The 18,174-nt window shown below is 55.4% G+C and overlaps 2 protein-coding genes and 1 long non-coding RNA gene across 6 annotated transcripts in view; 2 read left to right on the forward strand and 1 right to left on the reverse strand.

The window, feature by feature from the left end:
* The window catches only part of ZBTB16 (zinc finger and BTB domain containing 16), a 54,293-nt gene extending 47,446 nt beyond the window's left edge, over positions 1-6,847 (forward strand). For all 4 annotated transcript variants that reach the window (XM_085081909.1, XM_085081908.1, XM_085081906.1 and 1 more), the window contains exons 5-7: positions 1,174-1,344; positions 3,478-3,645; positions 3,924-6,847. In XM_085081909.1, the coding sequence (XP_084938035.1) occupies positions 1,174-1,344; positions 3,478-3,645; positions 3,924-4,153 (569 nt within the window). In that variant the 3' untranslated portion in view covers positions 4,154-6,847. The remainder of the gene's footprint in view (positions 1-1,173; positions 1,345-3,477; positions 3,646-3,923) is intronic.
* On the reverse strand, positions 6,686-14,727 carry LOC146427610 (5-hydroxytryptamine receptor 3A-like). Its single transcript, XM_085081911.1, has 9 exons — positions 14,580-14,727; positions 12,451-12,614; positions 12,266-12,310; positions 11,833-11,942; positions 11,083-11,252; positions 10,702-10,862; positions 10,263-10,473; positions 9,880-10,113; positions 6,686-9,710 (listed from the first exon to the last, which is right to left on the reverse strand). The coding sequence occupies exons 1-9, from the start codon at positions 14,644-14,646 to the stop codon at positions 9,412-9,414; spliced, it is 1,461 nt and encodes a 486-aa protein (XP_084938037.1). The 5' UTR covers positions 14,647-14,727; the 3' UTR covers positions 6,686-9,411.
* Positions 12,285-17,767, forward strand: LOC146427611 (uncharacterized). Its single transcript, XR_014856408.1, has 3 exons — positions 12,285-12,399; positions 12,839-12,954; positions 17,658-17,767. It is a non-coding gene; the product is annotated as an uncharacterized LOC146427611 (long non-coding RNA).
* Positions 17,768-18,174: the final 407 nt, after the last annotated feature.

Below are 18,174 nucleotides of genomic sequence, written 5' to 3' on the forward strand. Positions count from 1 at the left end.
GCCCATTGCAAGGCTGGGACTGAGCATCCCCCCAGGCAGCTCCTGCATCCCCAGCAGGACAGAGCTGGCTGTGGCATGCCACCACACATGGGTGGGTGAGGGCACAATGCCCGAGCAGGTGTCAGTGTGAACTGAGATGCTCTTTGGGATGCCCATTGCCCATGGTTCCCAAGCTGCAGGTGTGGGTTTGCCCAGGAGCATCCTTCCCTGGCCCCTGCATGCCAGGCAGGACCATGATGCTGACAGTGCCACTGCCCACCGCGTCCCTGCCCCGAGATGCTGTGGTCCTGGTGGCCTCCCTGGCGTTGGTTTTGGCACTGTGACAAGCAGCCCTCCACCCCTGCCATTCCTGAAAGCTGCATGGGTCTGTTGGTTACCTTGAACATCTTGTGCTGCTAATGAATTGCTAATACAATTTTGTAGCTAATTTTATTTCCATAGTCCTCACATTTTAATGTCTCCAAAAAGCGAGCATTTATTTGCTTAATCTCCCTGCGTAATACAATTTGCAGTGACTCACAGTTCTGAACAATCAGCTATGCATAAGCGAAAACAAACTGTTTAATGGCACAGAGGTCTGAAATGTTTATGGACAGGGTACAAGAACCTGGGTTGGGATTTGTCCCTGTTGTGTTCCTGTAGCCAGGTTTGTACCCGTGAGCAATGGGATGGAGCTTGGATCTGCGCTGGGGCTCAGGGTCACACATAGCACGAGGGGTGGACATATTGCCCTCTCACATCCTGCCTCCTGCTCCCCAGGGCAGTTTTATGGGGTGCTTCTTGGGGTCCCCTTTCCCCTGGGCATTGCACGGTCTGAGCAGCAGCTCTCAGAGGTGTGTGCGGATGCAGTGATCACCCAACAACTGCCTTGTGTTGAGCATCCATCAGCATCACCAGGGCTCCCAGCTGCCTCCAGCCCAATAAAAGCCACTTGTCCTCTTCAGCTGTTCCACTCAGAGGGCCAATGTCAGCAAGGTCAGGGTGGCCAGGGTCTTGCTGCTGGTGTTCCTAATGACACCCAGAGCCCTGCAGCTCTTGGGGTCCCTTCTGCTGCCAGAGCATCCTTGCTGCCATGTGGGAGTGGGGACCCCCACACAGTGGGCTGATTGGACACCGGGCTGGGGGTCCTGGGTGCCAGGCAGTGCCTAAGCAGGGTCTCTCTGTTTCCCACAGGTACAGACATGGCCGTTTTCTGCCTGCTGTGTGGCAAGCGGTTCCAGACGCAGAGCGCCCTGCAGCAGCACATGGAGGTGCACGCCGGGGTGCGCAGCTACATCTGCAGCGAGTGCAACCGCACCTTCCCCAGCCACACCGCGCTCAAGAGGCACCTGCGCTCCCACACAGGTACGGTGGCACTACCACGGGGACTTGGGTCTGGGGTAGGCAGGACACACTCCTTCCCCGTGCCTAAAATAGAAATAGGGGGAAGAAAGGTGAATTGTATTAAAAGCATGGAGATGACTGAAGCGGCTTGGATTTGAAAAACAAAACAGAAAAAAGAAAGCTGCATGTAATAAGTTGATCCGGTCTGAGGTGGCACGTGACCTTCTTAGGGGGTGTGTGATCATATCCGCCTCATCAGCTTACAGCGGTAGATGCACATAATCAGCTGGTGCTCGGCCCTAATGGGATTAGGGCGACCTGCGCTACGTGTAGCTGGTGCTGCCGTGGCCCCACTGGGGCAGGGCTTGGCTGCAGGATCGCCGGGCGGGAGAGCACGGCTTGGCCGCCTTACGCCGTGTCCTCAAAGCGCCCATGCCGTGTCCTCAGCTCCTCCGACGGCATCCCTGGGCAGCTCCGTGGTTCTGGCCCTGCCATCAGCATTATCACTCGGGGCCAGTCACTAAACACCCCTGAAAGAGCTGATTCTTGGGGGATGAGCAGGGTTGTACAGGATCACAGCCAGTGCCACAGCTCTTCACAGCTGCCTGGGTGAAGCATTCCTCACCCATCCTTTGCCCACACAAGTGGGAGGCTCATGCACCCTCCTTGGCAGCACTGCTGTTGCTGACAGGGGACAAAATGTGTGATGAGCCAGGATGCCACTTCTTTCTGTTGTCAGGCAGGGGGCATGCACAAATCTCCAAAAGGGACATAAAGGTGGCTGCTGGGGGTTGGGTGAGTGGTGCCATGGAGGGTCACTTTGTCCAGCCTGTGGCTGGCAGCTGCCAGACCCACACGTGGGCTTGGGGTCCTGATGGGAAATGGGAATCCTGTGTCGACGATAAGCGTGTTGATGCTGAGCGCTGGAGCTATTTATAGCCAGTAATCCGATGACCTGGGCTGCGGGTCGAGCTGCGCGTGTCCCACCCCAACCTCTGCTGCTTTAGTAGCTCCTGGCTGTGAAAAAACACTGAGATCATCGGCACTTTAGGAGCATTTAATCGCGTTTTGTGGTGCCATCCTGCACAGCTGCAGGATGCTCATGCTTCTCCCAGGGCCAGGGTGCTCTGTGGGCCTGGACTCCCCTGAGAAGTGGGCGGGTGGAAATGCTGGCTGCCTCTGGCTGCAAAATTGCTGTCTTTGACTGTAGGATCAAAAGCCAAAGTGACAGTTTGGAACTGGGCACAGGGAGGGGAAAGTCAACAGCAGCCCACAGGCAGTGCCTGCATCGCCTTTGCAGGGGGGCTCCGAACTGCATCCCGAGCATCCTCCTCCCCCGAGGTGCCCAGGCAGCAGCTGTGGGAGGGGGCCGGGGGCCGCAGGGCTGGGCTGCAGCAAACAGGGAGAGAGTAAAATATCATTTTAAAGAGGAAGCGAAAGCGCAGGCATGTGAGTATATAACGAGAAGGACAATTTATGCCCAGGCACGAGTGCAGTTTGACACGGGGATAATGAAAAAACGTAGGTCATTGTGGATGACTTAAGCCTTCACAGCTGAAGAAAATGTATGAAATGCGGGGAACATTACACGCTTGGCAGCTCCGCACATCTGCAGCAGGACAAGTGAAATACAGTTCGCCATTCTTTACCATAAACTGTGCTTGTAGGATATGCGGCACAGAGAAATTGTAATTACAGTGACAAGACAAATCAGTAATATTTAAATATTCATGAACAAAGTCTCGGACGATCAATCTATCTTTATTGTCCTTGCCTTCGCGGCTGTAATAAATAAGTAGCTGGAGCCCTCACCTTTCCTTCAAATCATTCTGCCTTTGGTGCCGAACCAGAGTTCATTTATCAGCCGCCCGGTCTGGAGCATGGGAGATGCCCAGGGCTGGGTCTGTGCCGGTGCTGCTGGGTGAAAAACCTGGATATTGGTGGCAGGAGGGTTGCAGCATGCTCCCGTTTCTCTACCATGCTATGGAGCAAGCATCCCCTCTGCACGGACATGAAGGGACCAGCTTGCTCTGGGGAGACAGGGATGATCTTTCCCCAGGATGGTGCTGGGTGCCTGGGGTAAAATAGGCTGGGGAGCTGGTTTTGGTGTGGCAGAGCGGTTATGGCAACCCTGACCCACGCATGTGCTTGCAGGCGACCACCCCTACGAGTGCGAGTTCTGCGGCAGCTGCTTCCGGGACGAGAGCACACTGAAGGGCCACAAGCGCATCCACACCGGTGAGAAGCCCTATGAGTGCAATGGCTGTGGCAAGAAGTTCAGCCTCAAGCACCAGCTGGAGACCCACTACCGGGTCCACACAGGTATGTGCTGGGGTGTCTGTGGTGCGGTTGGCAATGCCAGAGCAGTCCCCTGGCAGAAATTCTGGCAGTGTGGACCACGGTGGCAGCCAGGGATAACAAACCTCCAGATGCGCCGGCACGTAGCACATAACTATTGTAAATAGGGGATCAATAGTCACATCGGTTCTGCTGTTCATTACTTGGTTATCGGCTGTGCCCGCCACGGCAGTGTCGATGCTGGGCAGTTAATTACCACCTGGAGGCCCCCACTGACACCCCTGTATCCCCATCTCCCACAGGCGAGAAGCCCTTTGAGTGCAAGCTGTGCCACCAGCGCTCCCGGGACTACTCGGCCATGATCAAACACCTTCGGACCCACAATGGCGCTTCCCCCTACCAGTGCACCATCTGCCTGGAGTACTGCCCTAGCCTCTCCGCCATGCAGAAGCACATGAAAGGCCACAAACCAGAGGAGATCCCCACCGACTGGCGGATAGAGAAGACCTATCTCTACCTCTGCTATGTCTAAGGGAGGAGGCACAGGGGCAGCAGGGCCAAGTGGCAGATGACTGGGCAAAAAAATTCCCACCAAACCCGCAGCATCCATGGCCTTGTTTGTTTTCGGTTCTCATTCGTTTCTTCTCTGGAAGGATCCTGCAGCTCATGCCAGAGCAAGGGACGCACTGGCCCCTTCCCCAGCCCCATCCACACTGCTGCCCCAGCTGCTTGTGCACCTGCTGGCTTGCACCCTTGCTGCAGGGCAGATTTCACCCTTCGCAACCCCCAGACAGCCCCTCTGTCACCCTTGGCTTTGGCCACTGGTGCTGCTGGGAAGACCATGTAGGAACGGCGCGCTTCCCCAAAAGTGTTCGCACTGCCAGTGCTCTGGGAAGGCTTTAATTCCTGGTGTCCTCTGTCACTGCATTGACCCTGCTGTGGATGCCCTGCAGAGGACCCAAGCACTTGTGTGGGGCTTGGGCCCCATTTTGGCAGGTTCCCATGCTCCCAGGCTGAGGCATTGCAGGCAGGAGAGCACGGTGCCCTGTGAGCCACAAGTGCTTTGGCAAGAGCATCCTGGGGGGATACTGGCCAGAGAAGGCTGTATGGGGCAGGGAGCCGGCTGTGAGCCAGGCTGCTTTGAGATGTTGCCTGGTGTCTGGGTGGGCTTAAGGGACACAGGAAGCTGCTGTTCTCCCCATGACCAAAGACCTCTCTATGCATTTCTCCCTCCTTCCCTGCCTTCCCGGGGCAAGGGTGAAGCCCCCCATGGGGAGATGCAGTTGTTTTGGTGATGTGCAGTCAGTGCCAGTGTTGGGGCTGTTAGTGTGTGGCATCACTCCGAATGGAGAGATCTTCTTTTCTTCTGCTGATTTGAGGCACCTGGAAGGTGTCAAGCGTGGGTTTTTTTGCCTAGCCCTCAGCCGCAGGAGCCCACAAGCAAGGGGCGCCCAGTGGCAGGAGGCTCCGCTCACTGCTTTTTTGCTTTTTGTTTGGGTTTTTTTGAACTTTCTTTTGGAATATTTCCGCATTTAGCACATTTTACTTGAAATTACCTCGGTTTTTTGTGACCTCATGAGCTTTTATTGATTTGGGAGGGACAGGGGGCAGCATGGCTGGGGTGCACCAGCCACATGCCCGGTGTTGGTGGTGAAGAGGCGGTGGGGTGGCGGTGTCCCTGCCAGCCTCCTGTTGTGCATTATCCTTACCAAAACTGGTATTTTTTGCCTGGCCCCATGGGGCTGGGGGTGTTGGTTTTGAAGCTACCTCTTGTGTTCGTTTTTGTTGTGTTTCTCCTGCGCAGCCACGGGCTTGGTGGTTCCATCCCGTGGCTCTATTTTTGTCGTTTTGCTGCGTTTGGGTGAAAAGGGGGGAAAAGGACCCGGGGGAGTGGGACAGTGTCTGGATACAGTTTGGAGGGACACTGATGGCCCCTCTGGGTTTGGGGTGCCCATCTCACCTCTCCTGGTGCCGAGCAGGGATACAGCTGTGGGAGCAGCATCCTCCCTCGCGCCCCAGTCCGGCTTTGCACATGCGTGTGCCTCTGCGCGTGGGACCGTTGCTGCTCTGCGCAGGGTGGACACTGCTGCTGTACAATCCGGGATGTGACTGTGGAGAACGGCTCATTTAATTGTTGTGCCTAAGAAAAAAAGAGAAAAAAATATTAAAAAAAGAGAACAGTTCTTTCACACAGAAAGTTGCTGCAATTTCTGGCATGTGCGCGGCAGGTCCCCGTGGTGTCCTGGCGCTGACAGACACGGGTGCCATGGAGCACGTGGCCGAGCTCATGTGGCTTTTTTTTTTTTTTTTGCTTTAACCTCCCTTCCCATCCCACCGTCCCTCTCCCTCAGAGACACAGCCCCCACTGCGACAGTGTTGGATCAGCATTGGAGTGATGCTGCCATATCCTGGGCGCACATCCTGCACTGTTCGCTGTGGTGCAGCCCCCACCACCCCTCCATATATATATATAAGTATATATATGTGTATCATAGCAGTGAGGACCAAGCGCCGCACGGGGCCCCGTGGCCCCGGGCTCCCTCTCCCCTGGCTTGTTGTCAGTGTCGTGAGCGCCCGCCTGCCCGTCCCGTTGCTCTGTGTTGCCGCTCGTGGTTCGGGTCCGTCGCTGTCCTCGTTCCGTCTACCTCAGCACCTCTCTGAGCCCGGGCGCAGAAGGTGCCCAAGTTCCCTTTTGGTTTTCTCAGAGTATCTATCGGCTCCTATTTTTTGTACGACTTTTCCTGTCTCCCCTAGCCGTTCTTTCCCCTGCGGTTCTGCTTGCGAGTCCTCTCTCTGTCCTCTAGCCACAGATGCCGTTAGCTAAAAGTTTCCTGAAAAATAAAGAAAAAGAAAAAAAAGAAAAAAAAAAACCAGTTGTGGTGTCTCCTAGTTGCAGCTCTCCGCATCTGCCTTCGTCCTGTGTAGATTCAGATTTCTTTGTAAGACTTCAGTGTTTCTGACAGAGGAAAAAAAAAAAGACAAAAAAAAAAAGAATATACTGCTGCAGGTTTTTTTCTCTCCATGTGTCACTAAGTGAAGTTCGTGCCTTCTATAGCAAAGAGAATATTTTTTACATCCTACTAACGGTAGATTTTTTTGTAGTGAACATTTTTTGTATTTTTATTTATAAGTCTCATAAGGAAAATAGCAATGTTCAGTTGTATACCTTGAATCTGCAGTTAGAAAACAAAGAAACAACCAATAAAGTTAATTCCGTTGTCTCGGCCTGCCGTCTCCCATTCCTGTGCCTGCCGAGAAGAGGAGGAGGAAGGATGTATCCCACCAGCTTGGGGTGAGCCGTGGGGGTACCCATGGTGGTGGGTTTGGGGGTGCCTGCTCCGAGGGGCTGATTGGGGAGGTCCTATCCCTAAACCAACCCTAGTGGGCAGGGGGTCTCCTCGGAATGTCAATGTACCCATGGACGGGGAGCATCCAGAGCATGCTGCCTGTGCTGCTGCCTGCCCGTGCGGCTCACCAGGGAGTGGAGCAAGTTTGCCTCAATGAAAGTGAACTCGTTCATTTAAACCTGCCTGCAGAGCCGTCTGGCCCCCTGCTGTGTTAATTATCCTGTAGTTCCCGACTGATTGCTGTACACTAAGCTTAAGCCCTCCTTTATTTATTTACTGACTACATTAACAGCAGCGCCTGCTCTCCTTTTGTGCCGTTCAAACCGCACAACGCTGTGGCGGGGCCAGGTGGGTGCTGCCAGCCTCACCCAGTCATGCCTGTGCCCAATAGGTGCTGCCCACTGCCAGCCTGGGCCTCATGATGCTATTAGACATTTGTTACAGCACAGCTGGAATCACCAAGTTCAGAGCATCATTCAGTTTTTCCCAGGGATGGATAGCATATGCCAGTGTCAAGGCCAGGTCATCCCCTGCCCCAGCACTTCCCAGTACGTTTAGAGGGCTGTGTGTCCATTCCAAGGTCCTGATGGTGGTCCTGCCTCCCCCAGTCCCCCCCAAAACAGCTCTTCCAGGAAGGCTTTGGGCAAGTGGTGGGGAACTTTGGTCCAGGTTCGGGCAAGCAGAGGTGGTCCTGCTGTGAGCAACCTGCGGGCTGCAATGCCCAGGGAGAAGGGGGGTGCAAAGCCCCTTGCCGGCGTTCAGCCTGGCACAAAGGCATTGTTATAATAACGGGGAAATCGCAGTAGGACCAGGCCTTTGTGTGCACGCTCGCACAGCAGCTGGGAGCGATTATGCTGCAACAATGTTCTGTTCCATCAACATTATGTCCTCATTAAACCTTTATTAGGAGATTAGATTCAGATTTATTGATTTTTTTTTTTTTAAAGAGGAAAATCCAGGCTCCTCTCAGAGAGCTGCCTGGAACTTTTTCCCACATGCAGCACTTCCCAAAGTAGCAAGAGGGCAAAGGGAGAATCAATCTTTCCTCCAGCATGGGCAGCCTGTCCTTCCAGGGAAAAGGACTGCTGAGCTGCTTGAGGGGATTAGGTTGGGTGTACGATCGCTTCCTAGCACAGGCAGGACAAGGACAAGGACAAGGACCAAACCATTCCATGGGATACAGCAGCACAGGTGAGCATCTTGCAGTGCGACCCTGGGGGACATCAGGGTGACGGTGGCAGGACAGGAATGGCAAGGCTGGATCAGGAGTCTTGCTGCCCAGTTCCCTCATCAAACACATGGGCTGGGTGGCATCGCACACCAGGGTCAATGGGCCCATTGGATTTGTCTGTTGGAGCGTTTGATGTTACACGAAGGCAGCTCATTCCAGAGGGTGTTAATTGCCCGCTGCACTGATCAGGTCTGTAGCACCATCGATCTCGGTAGGATCAATGGGCTGATTTAGTGTCTCACGAACTCTTTAACTGGACACCTCATCAATAGGCAGCCACTTACAGACCATCAGTGCATTAGTGCAGGCCGGCGCTGGCAGGAACCCACTCCACCTGTCCTCAGCCTCCGTCACTCAGAGGTAAGTTTTCCTACAGGTGATCGCTCTGGGATGGTAAGTGAGAGTTTTGCTCTGGGGCTGGTGGGTTTGAGGGTGGATGTATGAGAGCCAGGTGGTGTCAACCCACCTGTCCCCCATCACCTGCAGGCCCACTATATGCAGAGATGCTCCTAGAGAATGGAGCATCTGTGCACTTTCCTTTGCAGCATCTGTGGCACTTTCCTTTTCGCCTTGTGCCTCTGCCCTGGCAGGGGCAGATTGACAGTGGGAGCTGGGGTAGCATCATAGCTACCCCAGCTATGATGGCAGTTCTGCACCTGCGCATCTCTCCCAGTATCGCGTGCTCACGGAATCAGTCCTGTTGGCATCCCGGTTTGGCCACTGCCCGGCACTGGATCTCTCCCAGTTTGCTAAAACTGCTGAGCACAAGCATCGTGGGGATCTGCTGGGCAAGTGTGCCCGGGGGCCTGGGGTGGGGATTAAAGGCAGCAGCCAGAGCGAGCAGTGGGGGAGCCGAGGGCGGCGGGACCCCTGGGGCAGTGGGGATACCCCGGGGTAGGGGGGACATCCCCCGAGGCCGGGGACCCGCGGTCGGGAGGCGGCTGGGCCGGGCAGCGGGGCCGCTGTCCGCGGTGCTGAAGCCGCGGCCGTGGCCGGGCCGGGCCGGGGGAGCTCCCGGGGTTGGCAGGGGAAGAATGGAGAGGTTTGGGCAGGGTCATGGGGTCCTGGGGGCTCCTGCTCAGCTCCGCCTACCCGCTGCGGAGCTGAGGGACATGAGGGATGCGTCCCCCCCCGTCGACGGCGAGTCCCAGAACCGGGGAGAACCCACTAGAGTGAGGTCCCCCGTCTCCCACCCTGAACAACGGGAACTGCTCAGGCATCCCGCCACACCGACCAGAGGATGCCCAGCGTAATGCTGTAAGCCACGACGGCCGCCAAGTACACCCGGAACAGCAGGACATCCAACACATAGCCCACTTGCAGCCACTCGCGGGCAACATCACGGAATTCCTCACGTTTCTCCAGGAGCTGGCGGATGGCTGTGGTCTCACGTAGGACCTCCTGCAGAGCTGCTGAGCCCTCCGTCCGGCCAGCAAAGCCCAGGGCGGACCTCGTGCCCCCCACTGCCCCACACTCCCGGGGGTCCTCGCAGGTGTAGGGGGTCAGCTTGGCTGAGGGATCAAGAGAAACAAATGTGAAAAACCTATTTAGATGGGGAACTGGGATTTCTGATGGTGAGCTAGGCACCCAGTTCACCATACAAACAGTGGCTGTGTAGATGTAGATGTAGAGCACCTAGACTCCTTCAGTTCCCTCAGGCCCCCTCTGTTCAACCTTTACCTGTGCTGTCATTGTTCTCCACCTGCCTGGAGATGTCCAAGCTTTGCATCCTGCTTTGGCTGAATTTCTTCCTGTCCCGGACACAGAGCAGAATGGTGGCTCGTTCCAGCAGCAGGTGCTTCACCCATTCAGGTACATGGGGTTGCAGGTCTTGCTTGTGCACCAGGCGCACGATCAGGATGGTTTCCGTCAGGCTGATGACAAGCAGTGCCATGCACACCACAAAATAGATGCCTGCAGAGGCATCAATCAGGTGAGTGACCTGCAAACGCTCATGCACAGAACATGGGCCCAAGCAAGTCCTCCCTGCTCAGCTCTCAGGGCCCTGTGATCTCTGCCCAGGACTGCAGTGGCAGTTGGATGGGCACATAGTACCACCGTACCTATCAACGGGGTGCCGACGGCAGTAGCTGGCAACGTGTCAGATACAATAATGAGGAAAACTGAGTAGCCCAGCAGCAGAGTGATCTTGAAAGAGACCCTCTCACCACTGTGGGGAGGTAGGTAGAAACCCACAATGTCCATAATCATCAGGAAGATGCTGGGGAGCAGCAGGCTGACAGTGTAAAAGAGGGGGCGTCTCCGGATGACTACCTGCAGGACAGAGAGACAGAAAAGGCTCAGTGAAGGGTTGAAACAAGGCCTTCAGGTGCTGTGGCTCTTTGCCAAAGTAGGTGAGGATGATGGGAGGCACTAAGGTGAGCTAGAGGAAGGGCTCACTACTGGGAGGCAGGAGCTGCAGCACGGAGCAGCGACAGGGATGGGGCAAGACCCTTCCCTCATGCTGCATCCCTGAGAAACACGGTAGTCAAAGGCTCTTACATAGAACTTCATCTCAGCATAGCTGTCGCTGCTCTTGACACTGAACTCCTGGAAGTGGCTGAGGACATAGAGCAGCTCCCACTCGCCCTGGTTCATGAAGACGCTCCGGTCGAACTTGACGAGCTCCGGCTGACGCCACAGCGAGAGGTTGATATCACGAACTGGGGGGGGCAGAGGAGAGGTGAGAACCAGGGGTGCCCTGCCCAAAGCGCCGACAACTGTCGGCACCGCCACAGCGGGCTGCGTGCCTGCCCTCCCTGCACGCTTCCCCGATCCGCTGGGGCCATCTAGAGGGACAAGGCGCCTTCTGCACGGAGCTCCTGCCCAGCAGAGGTCCTGCCTGCTCCCCCGAGTCCCTCAGCCACGGCGTCCGGTACTCACTGTGGTGCAGCCAGCTGGTGAAGGTGAGCGAGCAGTTCTGGACGTCGAAGGGGAAGTTGTAGATGTCCAGGCTGCAGGCAGTCATCACCTGGATGGGTTTGAGGTTCTGCACCTCCCCGTGATAGCTGACATAGACGTAGGGGACGTGCGGGGACTTTCCAACATCCACACTGGGGGACATGAGGGACAGAGATGTGGGCTGGAGAGCACTCTGGGCAGGGGTTCCTCCTGCCGAGTGGCATTTCAGGGAGGAACTGCCCAAGAGCCAGGGATTTGCCCCCTGCTCTGCTTTTTTAGTGATACCCTTGCAGGCATTTCTGCCTGGCATTATCTCTGCACTGCCCAGACTTCTGCCTTCTCCCAGCTCCAGAAGTGTCCGTGTCATTGTCCCAGAGCCTTCAGGAGGCAGTGGGAACACCTTAAAACCCCACAGAATGGGAAGTACACCAGCTAGCTTCATGGGAAGGGCCAGCAGCTCTGCAGCTGCCCTTGCATTGTACTGTCTTCACAAAGCCTTTCTCCTGATATCTGGATCTCACCCCCAGCACAGTGAGGGTAATTACCAACACTTGTGGTTAACCAGCGTTGGAAACGGCCCAACTGCAGAGCCAATCCCCATCTGCAGCTCTCTGATGTGGGGAGGCTGCCAGCTCTATGCCAGGAATACAAAGTATGGGACAGTACGTGCCTATGGTGGGCGAGGGAGTTCCAGTCCCAGGCCAGCTCCCCCCAGACTTCAGCTGTACTCACAACTCATTGATGAGGATGTCAGGCACCCAGATGCTCTCTACAGGGAGGGAGATCTGCGTCAGGTTGTCAAAGCGAGCTGGGTCCCACTTCAGGAACTCATCTATCCAGTGCTGGGGACAAGGGAGAAGGGACTTGGTGGGTGAGGTCCTTCTACTCTGCCAGCACATAGACCCCAGGCTAGCACCAAGCAGTCCCATGGAAGGGAGGGAAGGCTCATCCTTCAGCTCACACAACACCCAACAGAATACAGAGCATGAAAGCTGAGCCTTGAGGTTCATGTGCTATGGAGGTCTCGCCAGCCTCCAGGATAGGTTTGTCCTCACTGCTCTCCTGCAGGACTGCATGCTTCTCACACAGAAAAACATGGGGTTTTGGGGGTGCTTGACCCTGGGGCGATCCAGCAAAGAAGGGGCGAGGTTTCATGGCTACTCACCTGCCTGTACCAAATGTAGGTGGTCAGCACCTGGTTCTTCTCATCCTGTGGGAAGATGAGGACACAGTGTCAGAATAAAGGCACTGACATTCTGGAAGATGGGCAGAACATGCTGGGAGGATGTTGCATGCCAGGTACCATTCCCCTCCCTGTGGACACATGCAGGATGGGAGCAGAGAACTCACCACACTGAGGATGGCGTAGACCATGAGGTCTATGGCCACGTTGGTGGTCGTTCGCCAGTCCCGCACAGGCCGGGTGCCCTTCTGGTAGTGGGCCAGGAGGTGGTGGGACAGGCGGCGCAGGGCAGGCTCAGAGGGCTCCGGCATTTGGCCCCCATGCTGGGTACCTGCTCAGCAGAGGGAGGAAGGGAGGGAGTGAGGGAGGCTGCTCACACTGGGGCAGTGGCTGACATCACCCTGGGGTGTGCCATGGACTGCAGGATGCTGCCAGCTGCCAGCCCTCACTTACCAATTGGACTTTCCCATCCAAGAAAAATGGGAGCATCCTGATGGGAAATAAGCCTGGCCACCAGAACCATCACCTAACATGGTGATATCCTGTGTTGTGCAGGTGGTCAGCGCTGTGACCTTCCCCAGCCTCCGAGGGCACATCTGCCAAACTCCACCTCCCTGGAGAGGTGCCAGGACAGCAGCAGCAGGAAACCACGGGGGACACACTGCCCTTGGGTAAGTTGCATACCATTCACTCCCTCCAGGGGCATTTGTTTGCTCAGCAGGTGGAGGTGGCAAAGGTTAGAGATGAACCAGGATGCTAAATTGATTTATCAGGTATCTTGGTGTTTGCTTCATGTCCCTTGACAGTGCCAGCAGCATCAATCGAGGGCAAATTGCTTGCAGCACCGTGTCCTCACTGCCAGGCAGCTGGAACGCCATGGCCAGGCCAGGGTAGCAGTGCTACACTTGTGGCTGTGCTCTGCAGCACACCCAGCCCCAGAGTACAATTCCAGCATAATGGAAGAGACTAATTGGGATAGATCTACGGGAACGTGGGAAAAGCTTCTGGAAGGGAATTTTAATCTGTATTTTAAGCTAAAAAAAAGAAAAAGCAGCAGCCTCAGCCTCTCTGACATTGCTCAAAAGTGGTAATACTGGGGAGCCAGCCAGGTGCATGATGCTCACCCAGGCAGGCATGAACTGACAGAGGCAGTGAGATGGGGTGAGAGGCAGCAATTAGGGTGAAGGGAGGAAATACAGATGCTGCCATCACTACAGCTTGGGCCAAGTGGCCTTTCCTGCTGCAGCTGGTGGCAGCTGGCTCATGCTTGCGCTCCTCCTCACACCTTCTCCTCACATCCACACCACCCAGATTTGTGTCAGGATGCTTTGGCAGCATGGAAATGGCTTTGCAGAAGGAGGGCTGGGCTGGATTCACCCCAGATGCTCTTTGCCTCTGCTCCGGACACCATGCTGGTCTGCCCAGCCTAAATCTGTGCCACGGTTGTGCCAGCAACTCACCCAGTGCAACTCAGCACAACTCTGGCACAGCCCTAACATACAGGGATCTATCTGTACAGCCCTTCCTGCCTCCTGGCCAGCATTGCCAGGGTCAGAGTATCACTGCTCCCATTCCTTTTCTGCCACCTTTGATGCGCTGACAGTGGGAGAAGGTTTTGGAGTTAAGTGACAGGAGCTACATGGCTTATCCAGAAGTTTGAGTCACTTCAGGTAAACTGCTGAACACTTTCAGCTGTGCTGGTGCAAAACAGCACAAGGATTTTTGTGCTATTTCCCAGGAATGTTAAATGAGAAAATAACAATGGAATAACAAGGAAATATATTGGCTATCAATTTTGCACTGCGGAGATCTGCAATTACAAACTATAGGCACAGCAACATGCCCATAACCCAGCTCTAGGTTATGAGGGGCTAAACATTATACTGGAGAAAGCCCTTCATCAAGTGAGGTGCTCGGGCAGCACCTCCCAGGCAGTGGGGTGCAGGCAGGAGACCCCCATGCCTCTCTTTGTCCTGGGGCTGCCTGTCAGCAGAGCTCCAAAGTACCTCAAAACCCCGCAGTGATGAAACCACAGCACAGAGCTGGGCTCTAACACCACATTGCCTTGCTGTCCGTGTTAACCAGGCACGATGTGCCTTCAGGCTCTGCACCGGAGCTTCCCCATGCTCCATCTTCTCCCAGGTATGTCGCTTCCCAATAGCATGAAGGTGTCCCTAAAAGTCAGCCTTTACCTGCCACTCAGCACGGCTCGGATTCTGGGAAGCTGCTGCTCTGTGCCAGGAGCACCCTGCTCTGCCCCAGCTCCCCAGCCCTGCCCATGGGTCCCTCGCCTTACCTGGGCTCTGCAGCGTCGAGACCAGCGGCAGCAGGGCCAGGAACGCCCCGAGAGCCGTGGGCACCATGGCTCCGCTGGCTCCAGCCGCTGCCGGCTCGCCGGAGGACTGAGCAGAGCAGGGAGGCAGGCGGCACTCGTATGGCTTTCCCCCCGCCGTCGGGTTTTTGAGAACGCCCAATTAATCTCGCGATCAGCCTCTCCCGCTGCATCAAGTTTCAGGCTGGGAGGATGCGAGAGGGGCCCACCCAGCTATCCTCCACCCCTACAGCTTCAAAAGAGCTCCCTCGTCTTCTGCCCAGCTTCCTGGTTGTGGCAAAGTGGGTTTTGTGGCACAAGCATCGTGCCAATGTGCAGTGGGAGACACGATGCAGGGAGAGGGTGCTGCAGGTGCCAGGGCTACGCCAGGAGATCCTCAGCATTTGGAAAGGTGGGGGGAAAGCCTCTGAGAGGTAGTGGAGGGGAGCCTGTCCCGGGATGTGGTACGGACAAAAGGTGGGTTTCTATCAGCAGGGGAGTGGGGAGCTCTGGAGGTACTGGGCTCCCCTTCACACCCTGCGGCAGGTGGGTCTGTCCCACTGACAGTGACTCTGACAGTCGTAGGTGGGGGCAGCATGTGCCGCCAGCCCTTGGCAACCCTGCCTGGGGCAGCAGCTTTCCCCCAACTGCTCGGACCTGCATGTACAACGGGGTCTGTTTGCACTGCGGCAATTTGCATTTGCTGTCAATTTCAGCAAAGAGCTCCCTACTGGCTTCAGTTTCCCAATGTGTTTAACACCTTGGGGCAAAGAAGACTAGAAGCAAAGCCTGGTCAGGTATTATCGAGAGTCAAAAGGCCCTCAGTGTCCATCCATGCGATGGTGCCCTGTACAGGCTGCACATTCATCTCTCCACGTCACAGCATCATAGCCTTGGGCTGACAACTGTCCCTGTGCTTGGCAAGGGAGCCTCCCATAGACCTCCAGCCTTTATAATCTTCTGTATTCCTGTATGTCTACACTGTGCTTGTGTGTGTTGCAGGTGCCCATGCCCCAACAAAGCTGCCAGCTGCTGGAAATCCTGGGGAAGCAGCGGGCAGGGACCAAAGCCTGCGGCAGTGGCGTAGAGCAAATCGCATCAGATGCCGGCATGGAGTCACTTAAACGAGATACGAATTAGTGTGGGGCTCTGATGAACTCCCCCTTGGCTGCCAACAGCAGTGTCAGGGAGAGAGCGAGAGCAGAGCTGGGGCTAATTTGATTTCTCGGCTCCGTTAGTGGCTGGCAAGTCACCTCCCAGGGAGCGCCAGCAGCTCACAGCGCTCTCCCCTTATTGAATCTGAGTAATGAAAATCACGGGCAGCGCCGCTGTGGCGCTGGGGACCGTGCCCTGCTCTGTCCTCTCTTCTCCGGCCTCCTGAGTCTGCAGCCAGCAGGATGAGGCCAAGGGGGCGTGGACTGCTCCAGTGGAGCCTCTTCTGCAGCATCATTAACTCTGAATTTTCTCCCTTGGGTTCTACATCTTCATCTTAAAGAGATTTTAATGTAGTTCCTATCAGCCCTCCTGTTATTGGATATCTAATTAGCGTGATCTACTGTAGCCTCGTGTTACATGCGCATGCAGGGGGCTCTTGCGGGACATTTTGTGGGACGGCTGATATCAATCGGCAGCACCCAGATCAGATTTACTTTCTGAAATAGCATAATGGGATTTTATTAGCCCTGTAATCTGCTGCGCGGTAATTGCTTTTCTGGGAATCGAAATGCTTGGTGCCTGGGGCTTCCCACAGCTCAGCCTTGCGTCCTGCCCAGACTCCGCAGCAGCCAGGCATAGCGGCATCTCTGCACTGGGATGGGCACCCAGGTCTCTCTCCTGGAGCACCCACACTGTGAGCAGGTTCCCTGGCTGGGCAAGCAGGTGTTAAGCTCAGAGTTGCAGCAATCGCAGAGGCTGGGGAGAGCACAGGGGCACAAGCACAAGATCCCCAACATGTGGAGGCACAAGTGATCCTCTCCATTCCCTCCTGACCCCAACCTGACTTCATCCCTAGTCCTGGGTGTGCAGCATTATGCACTATATTCCTTCGGCAGCTCCCACCCTGTGTTGTGGAATGTGCTGGTGGCTGTTGGGTTGTGGCAGGAGCATGGCTGGGCTCTGCGCAGGATGGGATGCTGCAGCCAGGCTGGGGACCACAAGGAGGGAGGCCTCAACTGTGGTGCTTGCTGGTGCGGAGCGGGCAGGAGAGGGAAGCAGCTCTCCTCCAGGCTGCCAGGACTCGCCTTTCAGAGCGCGTTTGGAGCGTCAAAAGCAATAAAGCATCAGCAAGGAGCCCTGGCAGCACGGCTGCCTGATGGCCCCAGCCCCATCACGCGCCTGAGGCCGCCCATTACGGAGCCTCATGCTCCCCGAATTGCATGTCTGCTATGATTTAACATTGCGAGACATGAAATAAACACCCCAGGCAGGCAGGGCTGCCAGCATGGGCACGACCAGGCTCATAACAGCCGCTGCTCCCATGGGGCCCTGCATCCGGGGACAGTGGTCCTCAAGGAAGCTTGGGCTTGCTTGCATCCCTGGGTCGCTGCAAAGGGCTAGGGGGACACAGGATCTCTCCTCTGGCACTCACCTTGTGCAGTTCGAAGACCGAAACACAGACCAAATGCCATGAATAGCTGCTCAGTGTGTTGCCCTTGGCTAATTTAATTTAATTTGGGGATGCTGTTAGCTTTGTCCTATGTGTGCAAACTGCATGGCCCTTGGAGAGGTCAAAAATTGCCCTTTGCAGGTACCAAGCCTGTCCTCAGCCCTGTGTAGGAACCCAATGCCTTTAAATCCCCCAGCGAAGGGATGAGAGTGCTTTCCTTTCAAGTCCTCTCTTCCTTTAGACACCCTTCAGGTGTTTGCAATATTCTGCCACTGTTTCATTACCATCAAAGCTAGGTAATGATAAGCACATGAAGGTATTTGGAGCCCACTCCTGTTTATGGAGGAGATCTGGCTGATACTGAGTGGGATGGCAGCTACACACCAAGGTCAGGCAGGAATTGCCTTGCTGTTCTGTCTTGTATGACTGTCTTTTCCTTTTTCCTTTTCTTTTTGAAGGAGCTCTGTGCCAGAGGCTCACTGGGCGTGAGCGGGATGGTGGACTGCTGTTACGGCTGCATGCTGCCACCTTGGAAGAGTTGCCACCCCCAAGGCAGGTTTGTGGCAGGGATTGTGCACGCAATGACTGCCTTGATGTAAAAGCCTTGTGTCTGAAAAAGTCTTGCAGAAAAGTCTTCTGCTTCTTGTTTCTATTGGAATTCAATCCATGGAGGACTGTAGCAGTGCTGGAGAGGTCAGATATGCTGCAGCATGTGGGGACAGCCCTGAAGGGGACAGTGACAGGAAACAGTCCACTCTGAGGCTTTTTTTCATTATTTTAAAAGCACTTATTGCTTCCTTTTGCTAAGTCAAGGCTGTATGGAAAGCTCTCAGGATGTGGAAAGAGAGGGCATGTCTGCAGCTTGCTCTGTCTGAAGATGTACAATCTCCCCCACAGTAAATTATCTTGGATGGAACAGTGCTGTGGCTGCACTTAATGCTGCAAACAAATTGTTCTACACCCTAGTTAGTTATC

The sequence above is a fragment of the Lichenostomus cassidix genome, chromosome 24, assembly GCF_008360975.1.
Source record: "Lichenostomus cassidix isolate B80296 chromosome 24, HeHo_3.0, whole genome shotgun sequence".
NCBI classification, from domain to species: domain Eukaryota; kingdom Metazoa; phylum Chordata; class Aves; order Passeriformes; family Meliphagidae; genus Lichenostomus; species Lichenostomus cassidix.